The sequence below is a fragment of the Salvelinus namaycush genome, unplaced genomic scaffold (genome assembly GCF_016432855.1).
Source record: "Salvelinus namaycush isolate Seneca unplaced genomic scaffold, SaNama_1.0 Scaffold344, whole genome shotgun sequence".
NCBI classification, from domain to species: domain Eukaryota; kingdom Metazoa; phylum Chordata; class Actinopteri; order Salmoniformes; family Salmonidae; genus Salvelinus; species Salvelinus namaycush.
Window position 1 is genome coordinate 75,350 of NW_024060386.1, and position 27,592 is coordinate 102,941.

Below are 27,592 nucleotides of genomic sequence, written 5' to 3' on the forward strand. Positions count from 1 at the left end.
GGAGGAGGAGGAGGAGGAGGAGGTGGTAGAGGAGGAGGAGGAGGAGGTGGTAGAGGAGGAGGAGGAGGTGGTAGAGGAGGAGGAGGAGGAGGTGGTAGAGGAGGAGGAGGAGGAGGAGGTAGAGGAGGAGGTGGTAGAGGAGGTGGTATGAACGCGTTCTGTTCTTGCCCCCTCTCTCTCTTCCTTTCCAGAGTCCTATGCTAAAATGGCACCCTATTCCCTACATAGTGCAGTACTATGGGCCCTGGTCAAAAGTAGTGCTATGAGCCCTGGTCAAAAGTAGTGCACTATATAGGGAATAGGGTGCCATTGGGACGCATCCCCAGCAAGTCCACACTTTGCGGCTCCGGCTGCAGTCCGCTGTTATTCTAAATTGTATATTTACCAAGGCCACCAGAGAATTCCTCTGGGCTACAGCCAAGAGCTGGCCGGCCGCACGGGGAGAGAGAGAGATGGAGGAGGAAAGGAGGACGACAACTACACTCAACGGTTCCTGAGGAGACACAATTTATAGATTTCTCTCCTCCTCCTCCTCATCCTCCCTGTTCCTTCTTCCACCTCTTCTTATAGTTCTGAGGTGTCTGTTGGCCTGTCATGCTATCCTGCCCCTCTTTCTATTCAGACAACCTATTGCAGTTTATTGACTTATCTTTGGGCACCAGGTGTGTAACTCCATTAAGAATGTAAATGACTGTAACTGACCATCTGTTCCATACTGTCACTATCTTCTCCATTTTGTGTTCCAGGAGAAATAGACTGACAGTGCTTCCTACTTCCTGTTTCTCAGTGTTCCATACAGCGCATCACTTCCTCTACACCCCCAGTTGGGCATCAGAATGACCTTGCAGAATGTAGTCTGGTATGGTTTTACTTCACGTGTCTGATAATGTGTATACAAACAGTACCATGAAACTCTAAGGACTCATGGAATCAAAATCAACAGAAATGTAACCTGTTATCATTAAAAGTGACTTTTTTTGTGGATATTTTGTACACTGTTTAGTCATCAAGGTTTTGTGTGTTCAGTAGGTAGCTCTGATCATGAACTGCATGACAACAATTCAGAGGAATTATTTCCACTTAGATAATATTGACACGAATATCCAGAAAGATACATTGAAAAACATGCATACCACATAGATAAGACAAGGAATTATTTGAATGTACAAGAGACTGAGGGTGGACTTTCTCAGCTACAATTAATGTCTTCTTCAACACCAGGTCAACATTCAGTTGCCAAATGTTGTCAAACATTGCAGATAGTAACACCATGAATAGAGCAGACATGATTCCTTGTTCTACAGGTCGGAGGGGCATGTTTGTTCTACATAACATATTTCTATCTGAACGTTTTAAAACGTGTGTCGTGCTGAAAGTGCCCGATCATTATAGTGTAATATTGTGTGATACCGCCTCCTTCAGGGCAAACCACATACTGCACAATCATACTTTTCAGAATCAGTTGGACACATTGTTGTGAAAAGAGGCATATCACACAGAAATGCGACCATCTGTGATTTCTTTACACCTTTAAATACCCCCTTACACCTTTAAAATGTTATTGTGAAGTTACAATGATCACTATATAACAAGAACAGGCTGTCGTGGCAGATCTTACAGTATCAGAACTACAGAAACAAACAAACTAGCTGTCTTACAATTCAAAATATATTAATGTACACAAGAAAATGAACTTACATTTCACTTTCTAATATTTATTACAAAAACACTGAAAAATGTAAGCCTGTGAAAATATCTTTGTCATGGGCAATACAAACCACCTAACTATTAGCCTACACCTCACTTCACCCTCAAATTCTAATCTGGAACTCAAAGCCAGTTCCACTGCTTTATTTCATTGGCCCCCTCTAACCAGGGGCTGATTTAGACCTGGGACACCAGGTGAATGCAATAAATGATCAGGTAAAAGAGAAAACCAGCAGCTCCGGACATCGTAGGGTAGGGGTGTCAAACTCTCGCTGCATCTCTCCTACAGGCTCGGGAGAGGCGAAGGTCGAGTCACGTGTCCTCCGAAACATGACCCGACAAACCGTGCATCTTAACTCCCGCCCGCTTAACCAGCCGCACCAATGTGTCGGAGGAAACACCGTTCAACTGACGACCGAAGTCATCCTGCAGGCGGCCGGCCCGCCAGAAGGAGTCGCCTGCAGAGCCCCCCCCTGACCAAACCCTCCACTGACCAATTGTGCGCCACCCTATGGGACTCCCCGTCACAGCCAGTTGTGACATAGCCTGGGATCGAACCCGGGTGTGTAGTGACGCCTCAAGCACTGCGATGCATTGCCTTAGACCACTGCGCCCCTCGGGAGGCCCCTTGGTTCATCCTTTCAATTAAGACCTAGACAATCAGGTGTGGGGAGTTCCTTACTAATTAGTGACCTTAGTCCATCAATCAAGTACAAGGTTGGAGAGAAAACCTGCAGACACTTGACCCTCCGTGGAATGAGTTTGGCACGTGCCATATGGTAAGATTTGCATAGCCCTGTACTACACCATCTTGACAATGATTGATTATCTTCTACATTTTAATTGAGAAGAGATCTGAGACCTGAGAGGCCCAACGTCAGCTGGGAAAAGCTGTAGACAAAACAATAACAGCAGGTAATACAGGCCAGAACCCATATCGTCCCAGGCCCCATAGGGACCATCACACTACCTTGAACTCAGTTACACACTCACTGATCCCCGGCCAAGCCTCAGAACATGAGCTGAGAGGGTGGAGAGGTCTGAGGAGAGGAGAGGAGAGGAAGGGAAGGAGAATTGAAGTCAAATGGTGCACAGACAAAAGACACTTCACATGGCTGCTCACACATCACAATACACACTGCCTCAACTACAGTAATGACCACATGGTGGTGTACTAGGACTACTGACAAAGATGTCATGTGACAGCCACCAAAAACAAAACACATTTCTGGGTGACAAAATCCACAGATACATTAAATAAAGGGATATATATATAAATATAGCACATTCAAGTATTCTGAGAGAGAATGGGCCTGTCTGTGTCCTAACCTGATCTGTCCAGAGGGCTGCCAGTGACACAGCAAGGAACAGCCTCTGTCTTGGCCACAGCTATGTCAGGAAAACTAAAGATGATCCAATCTTATCTGGATCCAGCTGTTGCTAATATTATATGGAATTAATCAGGGTGTTAGAGAGATGGAGAGACACCTGGGTGACAGACCCGTCACCACATGTTGTCCGGCCTTGGAATGGAGAGCGAGAGCAAAAGAGAGAAAAAGAAAGAGCGAGAGAGAGGAGACAGAGAGAGAAGGCAGAGACAGCGAGAGAGGAGAGAGAGGGAGAAAGAGAGAGAGAGATTGAGAGAGAGAGAGAGAGAGAGAGAGAGAGAGAGAGAGAGAGAGAGAGAGAGAGAGAGAGAGAGAGAGAGAGAGAGAGAGGAGACAGATAGAGCGAGAGAGGGGAAACAGAGAGAAAGAGAGAGAGCGAGAGAGAGGAGAGTGAGAGAGAAGAGAGCGAGAGAGAAGAGACAGCGAAAGAGAGGAGACAGAGAGAGCGAGAGAGGAGACAGAGAGAGAGCGAGAGAGGAGCCAGAGATGGAGAGAGCGAGTGAGCGAGCGAGAGAGGAGACAGAGAGAGAGCGAGCGAGCAAGCGAGAGCGAGAGAGAGAGAGGAGACAGAGAGAGAGAGCGAGAGAGAGCGAGAGAGAGGAGACAGAGAGCGAGAGAGGAGACAGAGATGGAGAGAGCGAGCGAGAGAGAGGAGACAGAGAGAGAGGAGACAGAGAGAGAGAGCGAGAGAGAGCGAGAGAGGGAAGACAGAGAGCGAGAGAGGGAAGACAGAGAGCGAGCGAGAGGAGACAGAGAGCAAGAGAGAGGAGACAGAGAGCAAGAGAGAGCAAGAAAGAGAGAGTTGTACAGTATTGTGTCTGAGGATGAATTGATACAGGGGGGAATAGAGTTATATGAAGGGGAACAGATGAACTCTTCAACCTCAAACAGGTGTTGGGAGTGAAAAAAAATACTTTAGGGGACTTTGTTCCGACTGTGTTGGGACAATAAAGCCAGACAAGATTAAACCATTTAGGACAATGATTTTTAAATCGTGTTCATATTTGAATCAAATGTATGATTTTTTTTAATGTTACAATTACAAAATGTATATTCATGATAAGGTAATGTGTTAGTTGTTAATTTTTACGTTTTCCCACTTTATTTAGGTCTAGCCTACACATGACTTCCGTTGGCTCTCAGCCTACCAAACAATAACTTGTGTTTGTAATTGACATAACAAATCCATAAGTGTTTGTAAACAACCTAAATAGGTCAACTTCATATGGATGATTTAATACTAAGTATTAACAATTCAAATGTGATAAATGTGTATCTTAGTAGGCGATAAAGGCATATTGGCGACATTCTCAGATGACTGACGAACAAATGTATTGAATCTAGCTAAATTATTTTTTTGCATTGAGTAAATTACATTATGGAAATGTGGTAGGCCTAAATGCTAATTCATAATGATCAAATAATGATATATTAATTTTCTTTTAGAACGAACATTTAACTGCATCACACCTAACAATATTGTCTGATCAAACAGAATTCTATATTTACAAATTACAATTTCAATAATTCTGTAGGCCTAATTTGATTTATGTTAATTTATCTAAATTAAATCCCAAGACAACAAAAAAAAATCTACGTTTGTCACATAATCAGTGACAAAAAAACACTAAAAACAGTTGTTTGTCTAAGTCACGCACTAATACATGTTTTATCTCTAACTGAAACTAACATCCACAGTAGAGTAGACCTAAAGATGGGCTACAATTCAACACTGCATAACAATATCGACTTCCGTTAGGCTAAAAATCAATGATCGACGATGTTTAATCTGATTGTTTATCAGATCAACGATTAAACCTGCTTATCGAGGTAATTAGATAGCGCCATTAGAAAGGTGTCGAGATCACCAATATGATTGACAGGTCTCGAGGACGGAGGAAAGACGCCAGACCCCGGCGCTAATGCGCGTGGCGTCTGCTCGTGCCGCTTTCCCCACAGTCCACACACGGGAACGGTCGCAGACTCATTAGATAAAACACACACACAGCGCCCCAGAATATCCTCAATTATCCCGTCCAGCGGAAGTTTTTAAGCAGCCTTATCTATCGCTTTATCTGACTGGTGCTAAAGAAAGACGGGTCGGGGGAGGGAGAGAAATACATTGTACTTTAAAAAGAAGAAAAAAAAGTAATTTAACAGACGCTCTTATCCAGAGCGACTTACACTAGTGAGTGCATTCATGTTCGTACTTTTTCATCGAGAGAGAGAAAGAGAGAGGGAGAGAAAGAGGGAGAGAGAGAGAGAGAGAGAGAGAGAGAGAGAGAGAGAGGGGGGGGGGGGGGGGATCGAGAGAGAGAAAGAGAGAGAGAAATCGAGAGAACGAGAGAGAATGCATTAGGGATATGAACCATGCGCCTAATAGGCCTGTCATGTTCAATTTGGGCAGTTGACACAGAGAGTGCTTTGCAGTCGGTCTTGCAGAATTGAGGTCAATTTAACTGAAATTCCATGTTATGAAATGAATTACGCTTGAAATGGAATTAACTCAAACTCTGTCAGATAGGCCTGAAGGTCCTAGGACAGGCCTGTCTGTCATCAACTGTGAATAACCTTCAAACTTTTATTGAGATTCGTCACAACAGACTGCAGCCAACTCAATGTTAATTGTTTGCGAACGTTAAGAGGAAAGAATCTGACATGAAGAATGAAACGGTTTCCATGCTCTACACTGAGGCTCGTCTGAGTTCCGTTCGTTTACTTTATTTCACCAATTATTGCTGCGCGAGACACGGCAGTGTTGACGCTCTACTCTTCGCGACCATTCATCAGCTTTCGCGGCGCGCAAATAGTCTTAAAAACTATAAACACCGCGAGCCGGGTCGGAGACAGAGGGACCCATTTAGTTCCCGGGGTCTGTGTTAAACGCTGCTGGAGATAAAACAAACGATAATACTGTCTGTCTCCGCACCGCTGTCTCCACCAGCATTAATAATGGGTGCGATGCCAGCCCTGTGCGAGGTCCCCTCAGTGCGTCTTGGAATCTTTACGCACACCAATTCTCCCCAAAAGCCTTGTCCTACTGATATTTTATTGGATGCATTTTTAGAGAATAACGTGACTTATCGAATAACTAGGCATATGACACTACAAAAGTAGGGCCTAGTGTACATTTTTGGTGTACATAGCCTGTACATAACGGCTGCCAGTAGGTCTAGACGAATGTGTTATAATGCATGACTACAGAAATGTTATGGTATGTGTGACAGTCCTGGCCCGGCTGCGCTGCGTGGGTGGGAGGATGCTGGTTTGTTGTCTGTTATCACTTCCTGAAAGTCAGGCCAGTGTATGAAGAGACATGTTGGTCCCTATGGTCTTGCTGCCAGGGAAGTTCCCTCCACCTAGACGCTTTTCTGCCTTACTGCTCTTATTCCCACCCCTTTGTGCATTATCAGTATACCTGTCCACCCCTATGTATCCCCCAACCAACACACTTACCCTAAACCGGGTTAGTACCCCATTACCAACCTTACCCCCTAAACCTAAATATTGACCTTAAACCAGGTTCGTATCCTCTACCCAACCATCCTGTTACGTCTGGTCCTTTGATTTAAATGTTGCTTTCATTCATGTCATCGATTTTATGATCTTATGTACTGCACTTGTTTTTATGTAGGGCAGCAGGTTGCCTAGCGGTTAAGTGTGTAACCGAAAGGTCACTGGTTCGAATCTCTAAGGTGGAAAAATCTGCAGTTCTGCCCTTGAGCAAGACAGTTAACAAACAACAACTGCTCAACGGGCGCCGATGACGTAGATGTCGATTAAGGCAGCTCCCCGCACCTCTCTGATTCAGAGTTGGGTTAAATGCGGAAGACACATTTTGGGTGAAAGGCATTCAGTTGTGCAACTGACTAAGCATCTCCTTGCATACTTTTAATGTCCGCCCCAAAAAAATGTATCATCATTAAACAATTAAACAGAACCAAACACAGACAGACAGGCTCGTGCACACATAGAAAAAGGTTCCAGTATTTATTCTATTCTCTTTTGCCTTCAACCATATACATTTTACGGGGAAATATGAATAAAAATGGATAATAAATTCCAACCATCTATTATGGACAAAAGGCGTGTTTGTGACGGTGCGTAATGGGGCTTAAGGTGCATTCTGGATTCAGATGCAGCACGGATATGTAGGGTTACATTACTAGCTATTATTTCAACATCACCGGAACTGGCAACACCAATAGGATGCCCCCTAACAACGTCCAATGAGAGACTTAACCTCCCCCCTCATCCCCCTCTCTCTCTCCCGCTGCATAGCAGAAAGGGGCCAAGAAAAGTTAGGGACTCGAGTTGATAGTCAAGATCCCCCTCGGTTAAACAAACGAGTACTTGAGCTCAGTAAATATTACCAAGAAGAGGAGATTTTGGAATCATCGGTTTGTTGCCATTTATATGTCAGATCAACTGTTCCTTGGCAATGTTTTCCAGCCCCAGTACGTCCACACCCTTCTCGGTTAAGGATATATTAAACCTGGAGCAGCACACTAGAGCTGAGGACCTGGTCTCACTGGACATCTCTCCACGGATGGACTGTGCCTTACCGACCTCCTCCTGCATGCTGGGCCGCCTGAAACAGGAGCCGCTCCGGGAGATGTCGTCTGGAGGCTCGCTGTTTGGAGAGGAGCTCCATGAGGCTAAAGCCAACAGAAATACTGCCCTCAACTTCGCCGCTGCCTTCTATGGGAAATCTTTCTTAGAAATGGACATCAAGGATGGCAAGACGGACAGATTTGAGGGGAAATACAGAAAAGGTAATAGTTTGTGATATTAGTATCGAAATAGCCCTAAGTAGGCCTAAGTGAAAATCTGAATAATTATGTAAGTAACTAAACAGATTTGCGTCAGACACAATCTAAAACGTGTAGGCTAAGGATAAGACATTTCACAAGTGATGTAATAGTAATGCTACTCCTAGTGTACACCCTTATTCTGGAATAAGAACAGTCAAAGAGGCCTAATCTATTTTTCAATTAAGGAGAAAATAAAGGAAAGTTGTAATTGAAGTTTAGATTTAATTCTCTCGTCGGGATTCCAAACAGTTCCATGGAAGTTTGATTACAATGTAGAAAATATAGCATTCATAATCGACTGAACCCATTTTACTTTTTGGACTCTAGGATGTAGGGCAGACCTAGAAAGTTTGTCTAAACCAAGTCTTGCGTAAAAGTCTCCGAGCTGAATTCCTATTGTTGGGTCCTTTATACAATTTAACATACTGGAATTAAATTAAATATGTCTTAATTTATTCGTTTATTTTTATTCCACTAGACATGTCCTACATCTCTCAGAGCGAGCCAGTGGAGGACCTGAAGTCAGAGGACCCGGATCTGCCCGCCAAACCCCGGAAGCGCAGGAAGCCGCGCGTGCTGTTCTCACAGGCGCAGGTGTATGAGCTGGAGCGTCGCTTTAAGCAGCAGAAGTACCTGTCGGCTCCGGAGAGAGATCACCTGGCCGGGGTGCTCAAACTGACCCCCACACAGGTCAAGATCTGGTTCCAGAACCGCCGCTACAAGTGCAAGAGACAGCGACAGGACCAGAGCCTGGAGATGGTCGGTATCCCGCCGCCGAGACGCATCTCAGTCCCAGTACTGGTCCGAGATGGGAAGCCCTGCCTTGGAGACTCGACGACCTATAATAGTTCATATAATGTGGGCCTTAACCATTTCACGTATAATAGTTATCCAGCGTTCAGTAATTATCCCAGTCCTGGCTGTAATATGAACCATGCGTGTAACTATCCCACCACTGCGGTTCAGTCTATCCAGCCCTCACCAAACAACGGGAATTACATGAACTTCGGCGTTGGGGAGTTAAATAACGTTCAAAACACGTTTCCGTCCGGCAATGGAGTGTCTTCTTTACATGGAATCAGAGCGTGGTGAACGAAGGATCGAAATATAACATTATCGTCAGACAAATTGTTTTAAATTGCATGCGCTTTTGCAATGGATGCATAGGCTTACTTGAGTGTTATGTCGATATATTCCATGTACTGTACTTCGACTGGCAAACTCTTGATGGATGCTTAAACTACATTTATTTTATTTTCATTAGGTTACTAGTTTCTGAGATGGAATAGGGAGTTAATTGTGAAGTTGTATAGGAGATGTAGGTATCTTCTTCAGTGGGAAGGAAAAAGACGTATACAATTTGTCAGTGGACATCTTTCCCTCACGATCACCGTTTTCTTTGAGGTCACAAATGTACTGTAAGGCAATTATGTTTGTGGGTACTTAATACACGTATTATATGTAAATAAAGCTTTTCTTTTATGTAAATTCTAATTTTCCTGCATGAATTTGATAGGCTATTTCACGGGGGCGGACTACAGGACATATTCTGAGGCAGTGGTGGGAAAAGTACCCAAATGTCATACTGTAGTAAAAGTAAAGATACCCTAATAGAAAAAGTGAAAGTCACCCAGTTAAATACTACTTGAGTAAAATCCTAAAGGTTTTAAATATGCTTAAGTATCAAAAGTAAATGTAATTACTAAAATGTACTTTTTACTTTTGATACTTAAGTATAAATCATTTAAAATTCCTTATATTAAGCAAAGCAGACGGCCACATTTTCTAGTTGTTTTATTTTATTTACAGATAGCCAGGGGCACACTCCAACGCTCAGACATCATTTACAAACAAAGCATGTGTTTAGTGAGTCCACCAGATCAGAGACAGCAGGCATGACCAGGGATGTTCTCTTGATAAGTGTGTGAATTATACCATTTTCCTGTCCTGCTAAGAATTCAAAATGTAACGAGTACTTTTGGAAAAATGTATGGAGTAAAAAGTACATCATTTTCTTTAGGAATGTAGTGAAGTAAAAGTTGTTAAAAATATAAATAGTAAAGTAAAGATACCCCCTTAAGTAGTACTTTAAAGTATTTTTACTTAAGTACACTACACCATTGTCCTGAAGGACATGTTTTAAATTAATAAATATGAACAAACAACTAGAACAGGATACAATTATATCACCTGGTTATTTCTAATCATCTTCGATTGTTTATAAATGATTTCTAAATATGAAATGTAACCTATCGACCAATTATAATTTTAGGCCTAGTGCTTTCATAGAACTATAGCCTATCACTACGAATTCTATCGACCATTAGTTATTTAAAAGGCTAAAGGTAATACTTTATTTCTAATATTCATTACTATTATGCTTAATAAAACATGGATTCGCCTAATTGTATTGTATTATTAATCATATATAATAATAGCCTACATTAAAATCGTTAAAATAGGCCTAGACGACAACAATTGTCAAATCGATGAGGAAATAATGTTCAAGATCACACAATCTATGCATTTAAATAATTTTTTACTTTACAACCATTAAATCTCCAGAGTTTTTTCTTCAGTTTCAAGACTCACTAGGCTACAAATTGAACAAACACCAGGCCAATCCTAGCACATAAAGATACCATATGTCAGTGTGTTTTAATATTAGGAAAATCGTCCATCACGGTAGCCTATAGTAATTGCCATTGTCTATAGCCAGCACACATTACCAGTAATCCATGTCAAACAATCTCACTCGCTACCCGTGCAGCGGTTCACGTATGTTTAACGTCAGGTTAAACCCTTCAAGTGGCTATTAGAGACCTTCAATCTACTATAACTGGAAACTAAAGTTTTTTTTTTTTAACACAACGACTTACCGGCCTCTCCATGAAATATGTTTGGAGCATGTCACGCAATTTTGACTAAATAAGACAAATATGTGGAGGGCTTTAGACGTGTCTTGTATATAGGCTAAGTCTATAGGTCCGGCCTACAAGGTCACGCCCAGTTAGACCTTCTTCTACAGGTGCATGTCAGTCCACATTAGGCGAGGTCGTGAGATAGCATCACTGACATAATTTAAATATTTACAGAAAGGTCTGTGACCGTTCAGAAGGGTTGTGTTTAAAGTCCATCAGACGTGTCGTCAGTAGAAACAGTTCAGGGTTTGGGCAAATGCGTTCATCATCCTCATCATTAATCAGACAGTTACCGCTGATCCACAGTCAAATTCTGAAATCGCCCACAGGCCCCCAGAAATACACTGACAAATGTATTTTGAAACGGTACCGAATAACCTAAAAAAACATCATTGCACATGCAGGCCCTAAATTAAAACAGCCTTGTTTAATGTGCCTGTAGAATAGCCATAATATTTATTGATACCTGTCATTAATATGCCTATATGATAATTACATTTTAGTAATTTAGCAGACACTTGTCCAGTGTCTTACAAAAGATGCTGATGAAACGGATTTATATACAGTGCCTTTAGAAAGTATTCATACCCCTTGACATATTCCACATGTTGCCTTTCAGCCTGAATTCAAAATGGATTAAATATATTCTCACCCATCTACACACAATATCCCATAATGATAAAGTGAAAACATGGTTATTAGAAATATTAGCAAATTTATTTACAATGAAATACAGAAATATAACATTGACATAATTATTCACACGCCTGAACATGGTTTTCCTCTAGGATTTTGCCTGTGCTTAGCTCCATTCTGTAAAAACTCCCCAGTTCTTAATGATTACAATCATACCCATAACATGATGCAGCCACCACTATGCTTGAAAATATGGAGAGTGGTACTCAGTAATGTGTTGAATTGTATTTGCCTCAAATATAACACTTTGTATTGAGGACAAAAGGTGAATTGCTTTGCGACAGTTTTTGCAGTATTACTTTAGTGCCTTGTTGCAAACAGGAAGCATGTTTTGGAATACTTTTATTCTGTACAGGCTTAATTATTTTCACTCAGTCAATTAGATTAGTTTTGTGGAGTAAGTACAATGTTGTTGATCCATCCTCAGTTCTCCCATTACAGCCATTAATCTCTGGAACTGTTTTACAGTCACCATTGGCCTCATGGTGAAATCGCTAAGCGGTTTCCTTGCTCTCCAGCAACTGAGTTAGGAAGGAAGCCTGCATCTTTGTAGTGACTGGGTGTATTAATACACCATCCAAAAGGTAATTAATAACTTTACCATGCTCAAATTCAATGTCTGCATTTTTTCCCCTACTCATTTACCAATACTTTAGGTGCCCTTCTTTTGCGAGGCATTGGAAAAATGCACTGCTCGACTGAGACTTACAGATAATTGTATGTGTGGGGTACAGAGATGAGGTAGTTAATCAAAAAGACAATGCAATTTGTTATGTGACTTAAGCACTATTTCACTCCTGAACGTATTTAGGCTTGCCATAACAAAGGGGTTGAAAACTGAAATTTCAGCTTTTCATTTTTAATGAATAACATTTCTAAAGACATACTTTGATATTATGGAGTAGAGTGTGTAGATCAGTGACACATCCCAATTTAATCAATTTTAAATTCAGGCTGTAACAACAAAATGTGGAAAAAGTTACGGAGTGTGAATACTTTCTGAAGGCCCTGTAGCACATTAAAAGCCCTTTAGGCAGCATTGTGTGGGGGAGCCCACTTCCCCTCACTCTGTGGTACTCAGTGTAGAACACAGTTCAGGGCCTGCCACTAAACAGGACCTATTCACATTTCAAGATCATGCACACCTCTCCTCTTGATTGACACTATCACGGTGCTATGTAAGAATAGCTCCATTTGCTTGACATAGAGCTGCTATAAGTGTGCAGCTAAAGGGACGGGATGAGGATTTGGAGGAGCACAATGGCTGCCACTTTAAAACGAGTAAGAACCGCTTAGCCTTCTCTTAGGTCTATTGACTCTCTCCACATGTACTCACTAATGCGTCACTGTAAAAAAATGTTTTTAAAAATGTTGTAATGTCACATAAAATCTGTGGTTTTATATAGTCAACCGTAGTAGTACAGCGTACCTGGAGCAAATTATGGTTAAGTGCCTTGTTCAAGGGCACATCAGATTTTTCACCTTGTCAGTTCGGGTATTCGAACCAGCAACCTTCCGGTTACTGGCCCAACGCTGTAACCACTAGGCTATCTGCACAGTGTCCCCACTGATTCGGAGTCAGATATGATCCATAACACACGCAACTGAGACAACTCAGGTTGACAAAGTCAGAGGCCTTTATTGGTACACTGAACAGAAACGTCAACATGAAAACAGATTTATATTTCCCAAATGACATGTGAGACCGTCACCATAAAGAGGGTAGAGAGGTCATGCAGCTACCAGCCCCCCTCTACACACATCCCTTCCAAAGTGTTGAAAAGGCAACGTCAGATAACAGGTCCACGCAAACCTAAAAATACCCCCCCACCTTCCACCCCCGGTGGAAAGAAAGGGAGCAGGAGAGGGAAACGGGTCAGAATAATCTGCTTTTCTGGGTCTTATCTGAAGAAAGGCAGAGATGCATGGTTCCTTATCGGTGACTATGTGATTACTGCCACAGCTTTTCAGATTTGTTTCTGCCCTGGTGCCAGGGCTGCTCAGTTCCCCCTGCTGCTAGCTTTTCTGCCCTGGTTGGTCAGCACTGTACCCAGCACTGTTCACCCTGCTGCCAGCTACTGAGAGCAGGCCTCACCACTGCTGAGCCAAGCCAAGCCAGCTAGCTCCGTAAGGAAATACTGACGACCACATGCTAGACCAGAGTCACTGAAACTTGTGTGGGTGATATGTACATCCTACATGTCCAGGCTGCTGCTTGGAGATTCTTTTTTTATTTTTACACTATTTAATAATGTCAACGTTTTGTTCAAAAACTGATTACATTACAGAGAATGTGTTACACATTGACATGAATCCCTATACTTTAAATAATGGTCTGGCGAAAATGGAATCTGCATTAAATAAGGCAACTACTAAAACACATTTATTTCTCTTTCAGAGCAGGATATAAATAACTGGGCAACAGCTTTAACTTCCTGCAATGGAATAATACATTAACATGATAATCATAACAATTGGTTACATTAACCATCAAACTTTCCTCTAAGTATTGCAAAAAGCTGATATTCCTTCCATGACGAACAACTAATGTTTAAAATAGGCTTATCCCCAAAGCCATTACTACTGTGTGTGTGCACACGTCTTTAAAATGTTGATATGGATTTACATTAATAAGCAGTATGTTAATCTTACAATACTTATCTCACACGACTCATGTCATAAATTAGCTTATATGATCATAGTTACTCTTATCAAAGTTGCTCTAAAAGTTACTTAGTTTAAGTTAGTTGTGTCTGGTCTGGAGGAAAAATAATCTCTTCTTGCAGATGTAGAAGACCGCGGTGAGAAAGAGTACGAGAGCGAGGAAGATGAGCAGTTTGTCAGTGAGCTCCCTGCGGTTGTACTTAGTGATGAGCTTTCTCCCCAGCTGGATGGTTCCGGTCATGGCCTTAAACTCATCATTCATCTCCAGGACCGCCTGAGACGAGGTTGCTACGGAGGAGAGAGAACACACTGGGCAAAGACTTTGGGTTTGGACATACAGTTGAAGTCTGAAGTTTACATACACCTTAGCCAAATACATTTAAACTCAGTTTTTCACAATTCCTGACATTTAATCCTAGTAAAAAAATCCCTGTCTTAGGTCAGTTAGGATCACCACTTTATTTTAAGAATGTGAAATGTCAGAATAATAGTAGAGAGAAGGATTTATTTCAGCTATAATTTCTTTCATCACATTCCCAGTGGGTCAGAAGTTTACATACACTCAATTAGTATTTGGTAGCATTGCCTTTAAATTGTTTAACTTTGGTCAAACTTTTCGGGTAGCCTTCCACAAGCTTCCCACAATAATTTGGGTGAATTTTGGCCCATTCCTCCTGACAGAGCTGGTGTAACTGAGTCAGGTTTGTAGGCCTCCTTGCTCGCACATGCTTTTTAAGTTCTGCCCACAAATTTTCTAGGATTGAAGTCAGGGCTTTGTGATGGCCACTCCAATAACTTGACTTTGTTGTCCTTAAGACATTTTGCCACAACTTTGGAAGTATGCTTGGGGTCATTGTCCATTTGAAAGACCCATTTGCGACCAAGCTTTAAATTCTTGACTGATGACTAGAGATGTTGCTTCAATATATCCACATAATTTTCCTCCCTCATGATGTCATCTATTTTGTGAAGTGCACCAGTCCCTCCTGCAGCAAAGCACCCCTTCAACATGATGCTGCCACCCCCGTGCTTCATGGTTGGGATAGTGTTCTTTGGCTTGCAAGCCTCCCCCTTTTTCCTCCAAAACATAACGATGGTCATAATAGCCAAACAGTTCTATTTTTGTTTCTTCAGACCAGAGGACATTTCTCCAAAAAGTACGATATTTGTCCCCATGTGCAGTTGTAAACTGTAGTCTGGCTTTTTATGGCGGTTTTGGAGCAGTATCTTCTTTCTTGCTAAGCGGCCTTTCAGGTTATGTCGATATAGGACTCGTTTTACTGTGGATATCGATAATTTTGTACCTGTTTCCTCCAGCATCTTCACAAGGTCCTTTGCTGTTGTTCTGGGATTGATTTGCTCTTTTCGCACCAAAGTACGTTCATCTCTAGGAGACAGAACGCGTCTCCTTCCTGAGCGGTATGACGGCTACATGGTCCCATGGTGTTTATACTTGCGTACTATTGTTTGTACAGATGAACATGGTTCCTTCAGGCATTTGGAAATTGCTCCCAAGGATGAACCAGACTTGTGGAGGTCTACAACTTTTTTTCTGAGGTCTTGGCCGATTTCTTTTGATTTTCCCATGATGTCAAGCAAAGAGGCACTGGGTTTGAAGGTAGGCCTTGAAATACATCCACAGGTACACCTCCAATTGACTCAAATTATGTCAATTAGCCTATCAGAAGCTTCTAAAGCCATGATGTCATTTTCTGGAATTTTCCAAGCTGTTTAAAGGCACAGTCAACTTAGTGTATGTAAACTTCTGACCCACTGGAATTGTGATACAGTGAATTATAAATCAAATAATCTGTCTGTAAACAATTGTTGGAAAAATTACCTGTGTCATGCACAAAGTAGATGTTCTAACCGACTTGCCCAAACTATAGTTTGTTAACAAGAAATTTGTGGAGTGGTTGAAAAACTAGTTTTAATGACTCCAACCTAAGTTTGTGTAAACTTCCGACTTCAACTGTATAAAATACTGCCAGCTGTTACTGCCAGCTGTTTGCTTTTATTTAAATAAAGCAACTGAGAAAGAAACTGTCCTTGGGTCCTCCAATTTGAGGGCTTTTGGTGGAACCATCTCAATATTGTTCTCACCAGTGGTGTAATGGAAGGTAAACACAACAAATGGCACTTACACACCTTTTTTATGTTGCTCAAACGTTTACCCACCTATTGCAAACAAATGCATTGTAAATATAGGGAGTATTACTTTATTCACTGTGAAAGGCGATCAGTGTTTACCCACTTTTTACCACTACATCACTGCTTCTCATTCATCTAGTTCTTACAGATGTGTAAACACTGAAGGAAAAGGGAGCTGGGGATGGGGTTAGGGGCCGAAATTATAAACACTACTGTCCTCTCAGAGACACAGACTCCGATATGATTCACTCTCTGTACTCTAGGGGGAGCCACTCACCCAGCATGGTTATGGATTCCTCGCTCTGCGTCACCTGCTGTGACATCATCTGGTCGATGCTCATCAGGCTCTCTGTGATGTCACTGGACGTCTGGGCCAGGCCCTCTTTGGTCACCTTTCTGATTGGAGGAAAAAAATAACAAATAGATAAATTCACTATCTCCTCCATAGAGAAGAGATTCCTTCTCCAGGTTGTCTAGCGACAGTTTACTGGCCAGGTTGGCTTTCTTCCATAAGGTCTGGTTAATGTAGGGATAGAAAACACACTGTTTCATTAGGACGCTTGCGTACAGTTTATGCAGTACAGACTGGATTCAGTACTGAAGCAACAGCAGTAATCCACACTCCTACCATGCTAATCCACACTCCTACCGTGCTAATCCACACTCCTACCATGCTCTTTTACCTGAGCATCTGCCTGCGGTGTCTGTCCACCTCACTGAGTAGAGCCAGCTTGTCTGACTCCTTGTCCTGCTCCCTCCCCATCTGATCTAGGTCCAGTCAAACACTGTTCAATTCGTCAACAATAACTATGCCGAAAAATACTCGCCAAGTACCTATTTTTCCTGAATAAAACTATGATAACGTGATGCCCTGTGGAAAAAAACATTACCTTTTCATTTTAGTCGACAAAAATGTGACGAGACGAGAATTCCACAAGAGAATAATGGACATTTAATTTGACATGCAGCATATTTTCATCCATTTTGTACAATCAGAAACATGCAAGCAGAATATTTCATGCAATCCTCTCATTGGCAGAATTGACATCTTTCAGTTGCGCGGTCTGGTTGAGTTGATCTTCCCAGCTCCGCCACACAGCCACCAGGCGGTCACTTCAGTCACTCTTTGATCACATCAGAAGCTCTATTTCCCCATGTGCGCTGTTATTCATTCATCTGTGTTGCCGCTCTCACGCCGCAGTCAGGAAATGCGACATGTGGTTAATTTTTTCATATGGGAAAAACGAATGCTACTTGTTGACTATTAAAAGTACAGTTATACTTCTGGCATTTTTGTAAAGCTCAAATCCCCTTTTCAATGAAACCACTATTATTTAACCCCTTGACAGGTATGATGGGAAGAAAATTAGAGCTGTAAATTGTTTAACCTGTAGCCAAGCCTTTATAGCCTATATGGTTAATTACTATGGCTGGCATTGGTTATAATCTGCCACAATATCAAATGTTGCCAGCTAAGGTTTATGAGGCCTAGTTGGACAAGGCACATGGTGGAAGTTAGAGGTAGCCTAAATATTCATTATTTAATAGACAAAATGCACTCACTAAGTGACTAAAACTAGACTAAAATTTAAAACTAACGAAGGATGAATCGTCCCCAGCTTCCAATAGGCTCATTCATCCCTCCTCCTCTCCTCCGTAACTATTACCCATGTCATTGCTGTAAATAAGAATGTTTTCTCAGTCAATTTACATGGTAAAATAAGGGTAAAATAAAAAAAAATATGAAATGACTAACAGTTTATTTGGATAGTCTATCTGTAGATGCTCTTCAGACTATCAGTAATATTTAAGCTAACTATATACTAACCCTAAAGCATGAAACACGAGAATCTCACTGCTGATAGACTGCCAATATGTACGTAGTACAGTAGGAGACCGTTTCTTGTCTCGCTAGAACAAAAGCAGTACCTGCTGCGTGCCGAACCGGTAGCAACAAACCTACAGCAATGGTTGTCAGTGGCCAACAACTTGACTTTGAGCCAATCAGAGAGCACAAACTTCCATGAGGGGGAGCCTAAAAAAGGGCATTTTCTCTGGATGAGCCAGTCACACTTCATATGCAGTGAAGGCTGTGGGATGGTAGCTAGCAAAGTGACAGACGCAATGCCCACAACATTAAATACTTCCTCCAAGCTAGGTAACCACTGTAGCTAGTATTGACAATATATCAGCTAGTTTCTATGAAACAGCTGCTTGTGTTAGCTGCCGAATTAGTGCAGTGTCCTTAGCCATGTTGTGCTAGCTAATATGCTAACGTTATCTAGCAAGCTAAACATTTGGCTATGGGCTGGCAGTATAGGATTATGGAAAGTGAATTAAATTATTTCTTCGTGATCTTGCTATGTAGTTACAGTGCCTTCAGAAAGTATTCACAACCCTTGACTTTTTCCACATTTTGTTATGTTACAAATGTATTTAATTGTATTTTTTTGTAAACGATCTACACAAAATACTCTGTCAAAGTGGAAGATAAAAAAAAAAAAAATGTTATTAATAGAAAAACAGATATAGTGTTTTGATTAGATAAGTATTCAACCCCTTGAGTTATACATGTTAGAATCACATTTGGAAGCGTTTACAGCTGTGAGTCTTTCTGTGTAAGTCTGTCTCTAAGATCTTTGCAAACCTGGATTGTACAATATTTGCCCCTAATTTAAAAAAAATATATATATTTGGTTAGGTTATTAAAAAATAATGGTTTTCGAAAAAAAAAATAGTTGACATTAAATTCCCTATGCATTGTGGGTTGAAAGCTGTAACACTGAATAAAACAATTAAAATCCCACTCATGATGGTAGTAACTCCTCATTACTGCTTATCACTTATTAACCATAATTTATTCACATGACATTACTTTAATAAAATATAAAATTAGTTGTTCAAAAACAGAAAAATAAACAAAATGTTGGTTATTCACTCAGCACTAATATTTGGCCTTGTGTTTTAGGTTATTGTCCTGTTAAAAGGTGGATTTGTCTCCCAGTGTCTGTTGGAAAGCAAACTGAACCAGGTTTTCCTCTAGGACTTAGCCTGTGCTTAGCTCTACTCCTTTTCTTTTGATCAAAAAATAAACAAACTCTAGACAAGCATACCCATAACATGATGCAGCTATCCCCATGCTTGAAAATATTAAGAGTGGTACTCAGTGATGTGTTGGATTTGCCCCCAAACATAATGCTTTGTATTCAGGACCAACAGTTTTTTAAAAATGCCAAATTTTTTGCAGTATTAGTTTAGTGCCTTATTCTGTACAGGCTTCCTTTTCACGCTGTCATTTAGGTTAGTATTGTGGCGTAACTACAATGTTGTTGACCCATCCTCAGTTCTCCAATCACAGCCATTAAAAACCTGTTTTAAAGTCACCAGTGACCTCATGGTGAAATCCCTCAATGGTTTCCTTCCTCTCCATCAACTGAGCTTGGAAGGACGCCTGTATCTTGGAGTGACAGGGTGTATTGATAGTTTTGATACATCATCCAAAATGTAACTTCAACATACTCAAAGCGATTCTCAATGCCCGTTTTTCTTATTCTACCCCCATCTACCAATAGGTGCCCTTCTTTGCGAGGTACTGAAAACCTCCCTGGTCTTTGTCGTTGAATCTGTGCTTGAAATTCACTGCTTGACTGAGGGACCTTACAGATAATTGTATGTGTGGAGTACGAAGACGGGGTAGTGATTCAAATTCATGGAAAACACCATTATTGCACACAGAGTGAGTCCATGCAACTCATCTGACTTAAGCAAAATTTTACTCCTGAACTTTAGGCTTTCCATAACAAAGGGGTTGAATACTTAAACTCAAGACACTTCAGCTTATAATTTTTTTATCATTTGTAAACATTTCTAAAAACATAATTCCATGTTGAGACACTGTGTGCAGATCAGTGACTAAATCTAAACGTAATCCACTTTAAATTGAGGCTGTAAAACCAAAATGTGGAAAAAGTCAAGGGGTGTGAATACTTTCTGAAGGCATTACCTAGTTGTGGCCGTCTGGGATATGCTAGCATTAACTAGCTAGCTAAACATTTGTCTATGGGCTGGCACTGGCAGTAAGACATTATGAAGAGTGAATTAAAGTGTTTCTTTGTTATCTTTCTAGGTAGTTATCTAGCTGTGGCCATCTGGCTCGTAACAAGGGTTTTCTACTAAATAGCAACATCAGCACCAAATACTTGTATTATTCCATCTGTGTTAGCGCAGATAGCTTGGAATATAGACCATAACCAATATGCACGGATATGCATACAACAACGCTACTGCCACCTTGTGGTGGAGTGTTTCAACAAGGCTGAGTGGCTGACTTCCAAGGTCTTTGTTGTGTGAACTCTAAAGAGATCGAACAGTGTCGGCAGTCAAGAAGTGGTAGGTAAACCCCCTTTGTTTTTACACTGCTGCTACTCGCTGTTTATCACTTTACCCCTACCTACATGTACAAATTACCTTGACTAACCTGTACCCCCACACATTGACTCGGTACTGCCTGTATATAGCCTCGTTATTATTTTATTGTGTTACTTTTAATTTTATACTTTATTTAGTAAATATTTTCTTAACTATTTCTTGAACGGCATTGTTGGTTAAGGGCTTGTAGGTAAGCATTTCATGGTAATGTTGAATTTGGCGCATGTGACAAATAAAATTGGTTTTGATTTAAGTACTGACCGGCAGGCAAATGTTTGCCAATCCTACCGGTTTGTCTGAGCATTTAAAGTTTGATTTATTTGGATAGTCCATCTATAGATATTACTGATGCTCTACAGACTATTTCACCCAACCCTTGAAAATCTAGACTATCTGTTGATAAGCTCTACAGATGGTTCCACTATCCAAATGAAGTGACCGAAATGACTAAAATGTGACTAAGACTAAAATAGCTGCCTGCATCTGGTTTGCTTAATATAAGGACTTTGAAATGATTTATAATTTTCCTTTTGATACTTAAGTATATTTTAAACCACATACTTTTACTCAATTAGTTAATGAGAGATAAAGATCAAATCGGACAAAATGTCTTTTATGTGATATATCCAAAACTTCAAAAAGATAATCAGTCAAAATCTATTCCAACTCCCGGCCATTGTACCAAAATGGGGAGGTGGCCAAAGCTGAATGAAGAGCCCAAACAGCTGCGACAGAAAACAAGGTTATTCTCCACAATGAGAACAATAACATACCTATTATATAGTCAAGAACAAGAACTTACTGAATCGATAGTCATACCTGCACGAGAGCTTTTACTTCCAAGTCATGTTTGATGAATTCTTGCTCGCATATTCAGACGTGGACAAGAGGCCACCATGCTCAACAAGCCGCAAGGAATAACACTTGGTTAAAAAGAGGGTATTTTGGTGTTGAGCAACAAGAACCGGTTTAACAAAATGCAAAAACATGTAAATCAATAGGTGGATTTATTGATGAGTTAATATCTATCATTTCTAAGGACAATGAATGAAAGCCACCACAAACACCCAATGAGGGACACATGGAATCAAAGGAAGGCCACATTACGTGCAACATACATATTAACATATGGGGTAGCTATTGTTCAATAAAAAGGAGCCTAACGTTACTGTTTAGAGGCGAATTGGCTCCGGCAGGCGAACCAGTATGAATCGATTATTCACTGCGGTACGGTTCTAGAAACATAAAGCCCTCTACTTTCATACCACATCAAAATAATTTCACAAATGCTAAATATACACTTAATGCAGTTTTAACCGGTTATTTTACAGTGACACGTTTGTGGCGCCTATCTTCCGTGTACACGCAGGTGTTGCTAGTCGCAGAAAGCGAATTAGCAGGTAGTCGCGTCTGTCTTCCGTAAACAAACGCTGTAAAACGGAAATATGACCGTTTGGGAACCCTTACCCTATTTAAAAAAAAAAGTGTAGTAATTTAACATTTTTTCCTAGCTGATATGAAAGATACGTTCCTATGTTTCCAACACCGTACCGCAAGCGATGCTTGTTTATGTTTAGAGCAAGCATCCGGGCTCCTCTGGCTAGAAGTTAGTATAGTCAATAGGCGCTAAAGTTAGTTAGCGTCTATGAATGGAAAGGGGGATACCTAGTCAGTTGTACAACTGAATGCATTCAACTGAAATGTGTCTTCTGCATTTAACCCAACACCGAATGGGCTAGGGTAACTAGTACCATGCCAAGATCATATATAACTATTAGAGAATCAAAAAGTCACAGCACAATATACAGAACACACCATAAAATACAAATCAAAAGTTGATACTTCCATTCTTAAAGTCGTAAAGAGGATTTTTTTCAGAAAAGTTCTTTGGGGATCAGTTCATACGAAGCACCTTTGCAGGCATCTCTCCACACTCTCTAAGGTCGGGTGTCAAAGGCTGGGTAAGGCTCTAGATTTACAAGAACAGTTCCCTTTGTGAGGAGGCGATCGAGTGCTTCATTGGTGTACAGCAGTGAGTCAGGTCCTCTCCTAAAGAGAAAATGTTTACGGTCAAAGTTAATTATGTATTGCTTTTTCCATCTGGGCATTGCTTTCAGATCAGTGCAGATGATGGAGGAGACATTTTCATAAAAAGTACAGATTAAAATAGATAAGGAGCGGAAGCCACAACTACAGACTACTATTTGTTAATTGATTCATTTAATCTTGTGGCCTACACATTTGCAGCTAAAAAGGCTGAATTGCCGTAGACTTACAGACGACATAAGGAGCCGAGGCATCTGACCGAGTTTACCTGTAGCGGGAGAGGAGCCGAGGCATCTGGCCGAGTTTACCTGTAGCGGGAGAGGAGCCGAGGCATCTGGCCGAGTTTACCTGTAGCGGGAGAGGAGCCGAGGCATCTGACCGAGTTTACCTGTAGCGGGAGAGGAGCCGAGGCATCTGACCGAGTTTACCTGTAGCGGGTGAGGAGCCGAGGCATCTGACCGAGTTTACCTGTAGCGGGTGAGGAGCCGAGGCATCTGACCGAGTTTACCTGTAGCGGGAGAGGAGCCGAGGCATCTGACCGAGTTTACCTGTAGCGGGAGAGGAGCCGAGGCATCTGACCGAGTTTACCTGTAGCGGGTGAGGAGCCGAGGCATCTGACCGAGTTTACCTGTAGCGGGAGAGGAGCCGAGGCATCTGACCGAGTTTACCTGTAGCGGGTGAGGAGCCGAGGCATCTGACCGAGTTTACCTGTAGCGGGTGAGGAGCCGAGGCATCTGACCGAGTTTACCTGTAGCGGGAGAGGAGCCGAGGCATCTGACCGAGTTTACCTGTAGCGGGTGAGGAGCCGAGGCATCTGACCGAGTTTACCTGTAGCGGGAGAGGAGCCGAGGCATCTGACCGAGTTTACCTGTAGCGGGAGAGGAGCCGAGGCATCTGACCGAGTTTACCTGTAGCGGGTGAGGAGCCGAGGCATCTGACCGAGTTTACCTGTAGCGGGTGAGGAGCCGAGGCATCTGACCGAGTTTACCTGTAGCGGGAGAGGAGCCGAGGCATCTGACCGAGTTTACCTGTAGCGGGAGAGGAGCCGAGGCATCTGACCGAGTTTACCTGTAGCGGGAGAGGAGCCGAGGCATCTGACCAAGTTTACCTGTAGCGGGAGAGGAGCCGAGGCATCTGACCGAGTTTACCTGTAGCGGGAGAGGAGCCGAGGCATCTGACCGAGTTTACCTGTAGCGGGTGAGGAGCCGAGGCATCTGACCGAGTTTACCTGTAGCGGGTGAGGAGCCGAGGCATCTGACCGAGTTTACCTGTAGCGGGAGAGGAGCCGAGGCATCTGACCGAGTTTACCTGTAGCGGGAGAGGAGCCGAGGCATCTGACCGAGTTTACCTGTAGCGGGTGAGGAGCCGAGGCATCTGACCGAGTTTACCTGTAGCGGGAGAGGAGCCGAGGCATCTGACCGAGTTTACCTGTAGCGGGTGAGGAGCCGAGGCATCTGACCGAGTTTACCTGTAGCGGGTGAGGAGCCGAGGCATCTGACCGAGTTTACCTGTAGCGGGAGAGGAGCCGAGGCATCTGACCGAGTTTACCTGTAGCGGGAGAGGAGCCGAGGCATCTGACCGAGTTTACCTGTAGCGGGTGAGGAGCCGAGGCATCTGACCGAGTTTACCTGTAGCGGGTGAGGAGCCGAGGCATCTGACCGAGTTTACCTGTAGCGGGAGAGGAGCCGAGGCATCTGACCGAGTTTACCTGTAGCGGGAGAGGAGCCGAGGCATCTGACCGAGTTTACCTGTAGCGGGAGAGGAGCCGAGGCATCTGACCAAGTTTACCTGTAGCGGGAGAGGAGCCGAGGCATCTGACCAAGTTTACCTGTAGCGTGAGAGGAGCCGAGGCATCTGACCAAGTTTACCTGTAGCGGGAGAGGAGACCGAGGCATCTGACTGAGTTTACCTGTAGTGGGAGAGGAGCAAGGGCTGGTAGACTAGGGCCAGTGGGTTTAACTGTAGTAGGAGAGGGGTTGAGGACCGGTAGACTAGGGCCAGTGGGTTTACCTGTAGTAGGAGAGGGGTTGAGGACTGGTTGACTAGGGCCAGTGGGTTTACCTGTAGTAGGAGAGGGGTTGAGGACTGGTTGACTAGGGCCGGTGGGTTTACCTGTAGTAGGAGAGGGGTTGAGGACTGGTTGACTAGGGCCAGTGGGTTTACCTGTAGTAGGAGAGGGGTTGAGGACTGGTTGACTAGGGCCAGTGGGTTTACCTGTAGTAGGAGAGGGGTTGAGGACTGGTTGACTAGGGCCGGTGGGTTTACCTGTAGTAGGAGAGGGGTTGAGGACTGGTTGACTAGGGCCAGTGGGTTTACCTGTAGTAGGAAGGGCCGAGCGCTGGTAGACTGGTTAACTAGGGCCAGTGGTAGTACATGTACCAGATGGTATCGTTCTTTAGAGTTGGTCCAAACAGAGGGTTGAGCTGGGCCAGGATCGCTATCAGCCAGCTGAAAACATACAACACATACTAATGATTACACATCTACATATGTCTGTCATGGCTTCTGTTATGTCTTTCTTTGTGGACACCAGGAAGAATAGCCGTCACTAAGGCATCTGATGGGGATCTAAATGAGGAATAAAGATGCCTTGTTCTACCCTATAGTAATGGATGAACATGACAGCAGGGTCAGCTATAATAGAGGAATCCAACTAAGCGCTCAGCAGACTGAAGGAGACAACATATCACTAGATACTTCCCTCTGCTGCCGTGAACACCATCCCCATTATGTGGCCTGCACTGCACCCTGGTGGACATACGGCAAAGTAACATGACTCGGCTTTATCGGCTAGCTTCACAACTTCAGAAGCTAAATAATTAACTATGAAATTAAATGGCATCTCAGGACTACCAGGTTATATTGAATGGAATGATTACGTACAATACAAGCAATAGGCGTACTCTCGGATCATTGACCCAACGTACTCTAGGGATAGATTTATTTTCTCTATCGGAAAAAACGACCGCGATGAACTTTGAGCGTGTCAACATCTGTTAATGACTGGTAATCATTATGTACTGATGTTGGGACATTGAAATCGAGCTGCAGTTGTCCCAATCAATGTTAATGGAAAATGACCTAAGGGAGAATGGTGTTCCCCCTCTGTGTCTCTATGTGGGACAGATGCTTAACACTTCCCTAGCTCCAAATATAGGCCAATAGTCCAGTTTCACACTTTCACGAAAGCAACATTATGCATGATGCAAGATTCAAAACACTCAACACTGGGCTGTAATCATTACGCCGATTCTGTTTCAAAACGTTTTGCAACATAAAACATTTACACAAAAGAGAGTTTCTGTTGGTCAAATTCAGGTAGGTCCCTCCCAGTTTCATTTGCTCTGTTTGATTCTTAAAACGGTAAAGGGTTTCCGTAATGAATACACCCCTGATGTTGCCCGCCTGCGCTCTGTTCCAACCAACTGAGCCAAATTAATATAAGAAGGGCCCTCATAGTGATACTGTTAAATATTCCGCTACATTCCTAGGAGGACTGTACTTACAACAGGTAGCAGCAGACAGCAGTTAGCACCAACATGGTAACTATCACTCTGTGGAGGGGGGAGAGAGAGAGACATTATTACAAAGCAGTAACAAGACATAAGCCTATAGATTTGTACACCAACAAACCAAATGTTAGTTCTATATCTATGGTTTATTATGGCAAGTGCTCATCTCTCAGACGTACTACTAGGCCTACTTCATGCAGATAGGGCTTCATTATGCCAACTTCAGTCACATGCAAGTGACAGAGCAGACGGGAACTAGAAATGGACTGGGGAAGTTCCAAAATTACACCTTAATTCATCTATATTCCATCAATTTTTATCCAACAAAACCAAATTGGTCAAATCTTAAAGCTTATTAGTACTTTAAAAGTCAACTCAGCTATTGTTGGCCATGATGAGCAATATTGTTGACAAAAGAACCAGCTGCCAAAAAGTATGATAATTTAGCAGCTGACTAAAAAGCAAATAAAAAGTTATTGGACGCATACACATAAAATAGGTTTCACATTTTCCACGAATATGAATACAAGAGACATTTGAGGTCTAGCATGATGTATGTCCTTTGTTTGCAAACTTTTATAGCTAGCAAGATATTGCTTTTTTCTATCATGTTAGCTAACGTTAATTTACTCACCCTCTGTTCGGTCCCTTGGGGACAAACCACGGCACAACTCCACCAATAATCCCCCAAAACAGAGTCATCACCGACATAGGAATTACAAAACTAAGCTCCGCCATGTCTGTCTTTGGTTATAGAGTTTTAAAAGTAGAAAAAGTTAACTTATGCGCTTGACAACGCTACACGACCTCGAAGTAGCGAACTGCTACCAGACTAGGAAGTATGGATCACATGACGTCGCCACAATAAACTGGGCTGGTAGTCAAAGATTTTTTATAACTAAACCAAGATAGACCACAGCCTATCGTTTCCAATGGCAACAGATGAGTCATAGTGGGCAGAACAAGCAAGCGGGTGGGCAGAGCCAAGCACGAGCTAGCGAGATCCTATTGGCCTGTTCTAGCAAACATCTGTATATTTCCGTTAGGGAACGCCTACTCTGTGAAATGCGCGTGTGCAATAACTCGATTCGATTTTGCACTCCTAAACAACGCGATTTTTTACAACTTTAGCAAAGGCGAAGGTCTACAAAACTTTGTCCACTCTGTTCATAACATATTTTATTTTTGGGAACAGCAAACTGTATTGAGATCAAACGTTTAATCGATGAGAAAATGTGCTAAATGTATCCCAAAATCCATCTCGT

At 42.4% G+C, this 27,592-nt stretch overlaps 3 protein-coding genes across 3 annotated transcripts; 1 reads left to right on the top strand and 2 right to left on the bottom strand.

Moving 5' to 3' along the window:
• Window positions 1–7,536: 7,536 nt before the first annotated feature.
• Window positions 7,537–9,001, top strand: LOC120040353 (homeobox protein Nkx-2.5-like). The gene is made up of 2 exons (XM_038985541.1): window positions 7,537–7,870; window positions 8,388–9,001. The coding sequence occupies exons 1-2, from the start codon at window positions 7,537–7,539 to the stop codon at window positions 8,999–9,001; spliced, it is 948 nt and encodes a 315-aa protein (XP_038841469.1).
• A 4,739-nt stretch (window positions 9,002–13,740) lies between these two features.
• On the bottom strand, window positions 13,741–17,104 carry LOC120040355 (vesicle transport protein SEC20-like). The gene is made up of 4 exons (XM_038985543.1): window positions 17,025–17,104; window positions 16,773–16,864; window positions 16,619–16,741; window positions 13,741–14,478 (listed from the first exon to the last, which is right to left on the bottom strand). Exons 1-4 carry the CDS (start codon window positions 17,102–17,104, stop codon window positions 14,270–14,272), a joined length of 504 nt encoding a protein of 167 aa, XP_038841471.1. The 3' UTR covers window positions 13,741–14,269.
• Window positions 17,105–21,759: 4,655 nt separating this feature from the next.
• LOC120040354 (V-type proton ATPase subunit e 1-like) lies at window positions 21,760–27,173 on the bottom strand. Its single transcript, XM_038985542.1, has 4 exons — window positions 26,962–27,173; window positions 26,322–26,369; window positions 25,132–25,263; window positions 21,760–22,818 (listed from the first exon to the last, which is right to left on the bottom strand). Exons 1-3 carry the CDS (start codon window positions 27,063–27,065, stop codon window positions 25,170–25,172), a joined length of 246 nt encoding a protein of 81 aa, XP_038841470.1. The 5' UTR covers window positions 27,066–27,173; the 3' UTR covers window positions 21,760–22,818; window positions 25,132–25,169.
• Between the last annotated feature and the right edge of the window lie 419 nt (window positions 27,174–27,592).

Coding starts and splice junctions, on each gene's coding strand:
- LOC120040355 (XM_038985543.1), bottom strand. CDS start 17,104: ATGGGGAGGGAGCAGGACAAGGAGTCAGACAAGCTGGCTCTACTCAGT. Junction 16,742..16,772: donor TCTCTATGGAGGAGATAGTG/AATTTATCTATT, acceptor TTTTTCCTCCAA/TCAGAAAGGTGACCAAAGAG. Junction 14,479..16,618: donor GGAATCCATAACCATGCTGG/GTGAGTGGCTCC, acceptor TCTCCTCCGTAG/CAACCTCGTCTCAGGCGGTC.
- LOC120040353 (XM_038985541.1), top strand. CDS start 7,537: ATGTTTTCCAGCCCCAGTACGTCCACACCCTTCTCGGTTAAGGATATA. Junction 7,871..8,387: donor TGAGGGGAAATACAGAAAAG/GTAATAGTTTGT, acceptor TTATTCCACTAG/ACATGTCCTACATCTCTCAG.
- LOC120040354 (XM_038985542.1), bottom strand. CDS start 27,065: ATGGCGGAGCTTAGTTTTGTAATTCCTATGTCGGTGATGACTCTGTTT. Junction 26,370..26,961: donor CCCAAGGGACCGAACAGAGG/GTGAGTAAATTA, acceptor CCCCCTCCACAG/AGTGATAGTTACCATGTTGG. Junction 25,264..26,321: donor GCTGTCTGCTGCTACCTGTT/GTAAGTACAGTC, acceptor GTATGTTTTCAG/CTGGCTGATAGCGATCCTGG.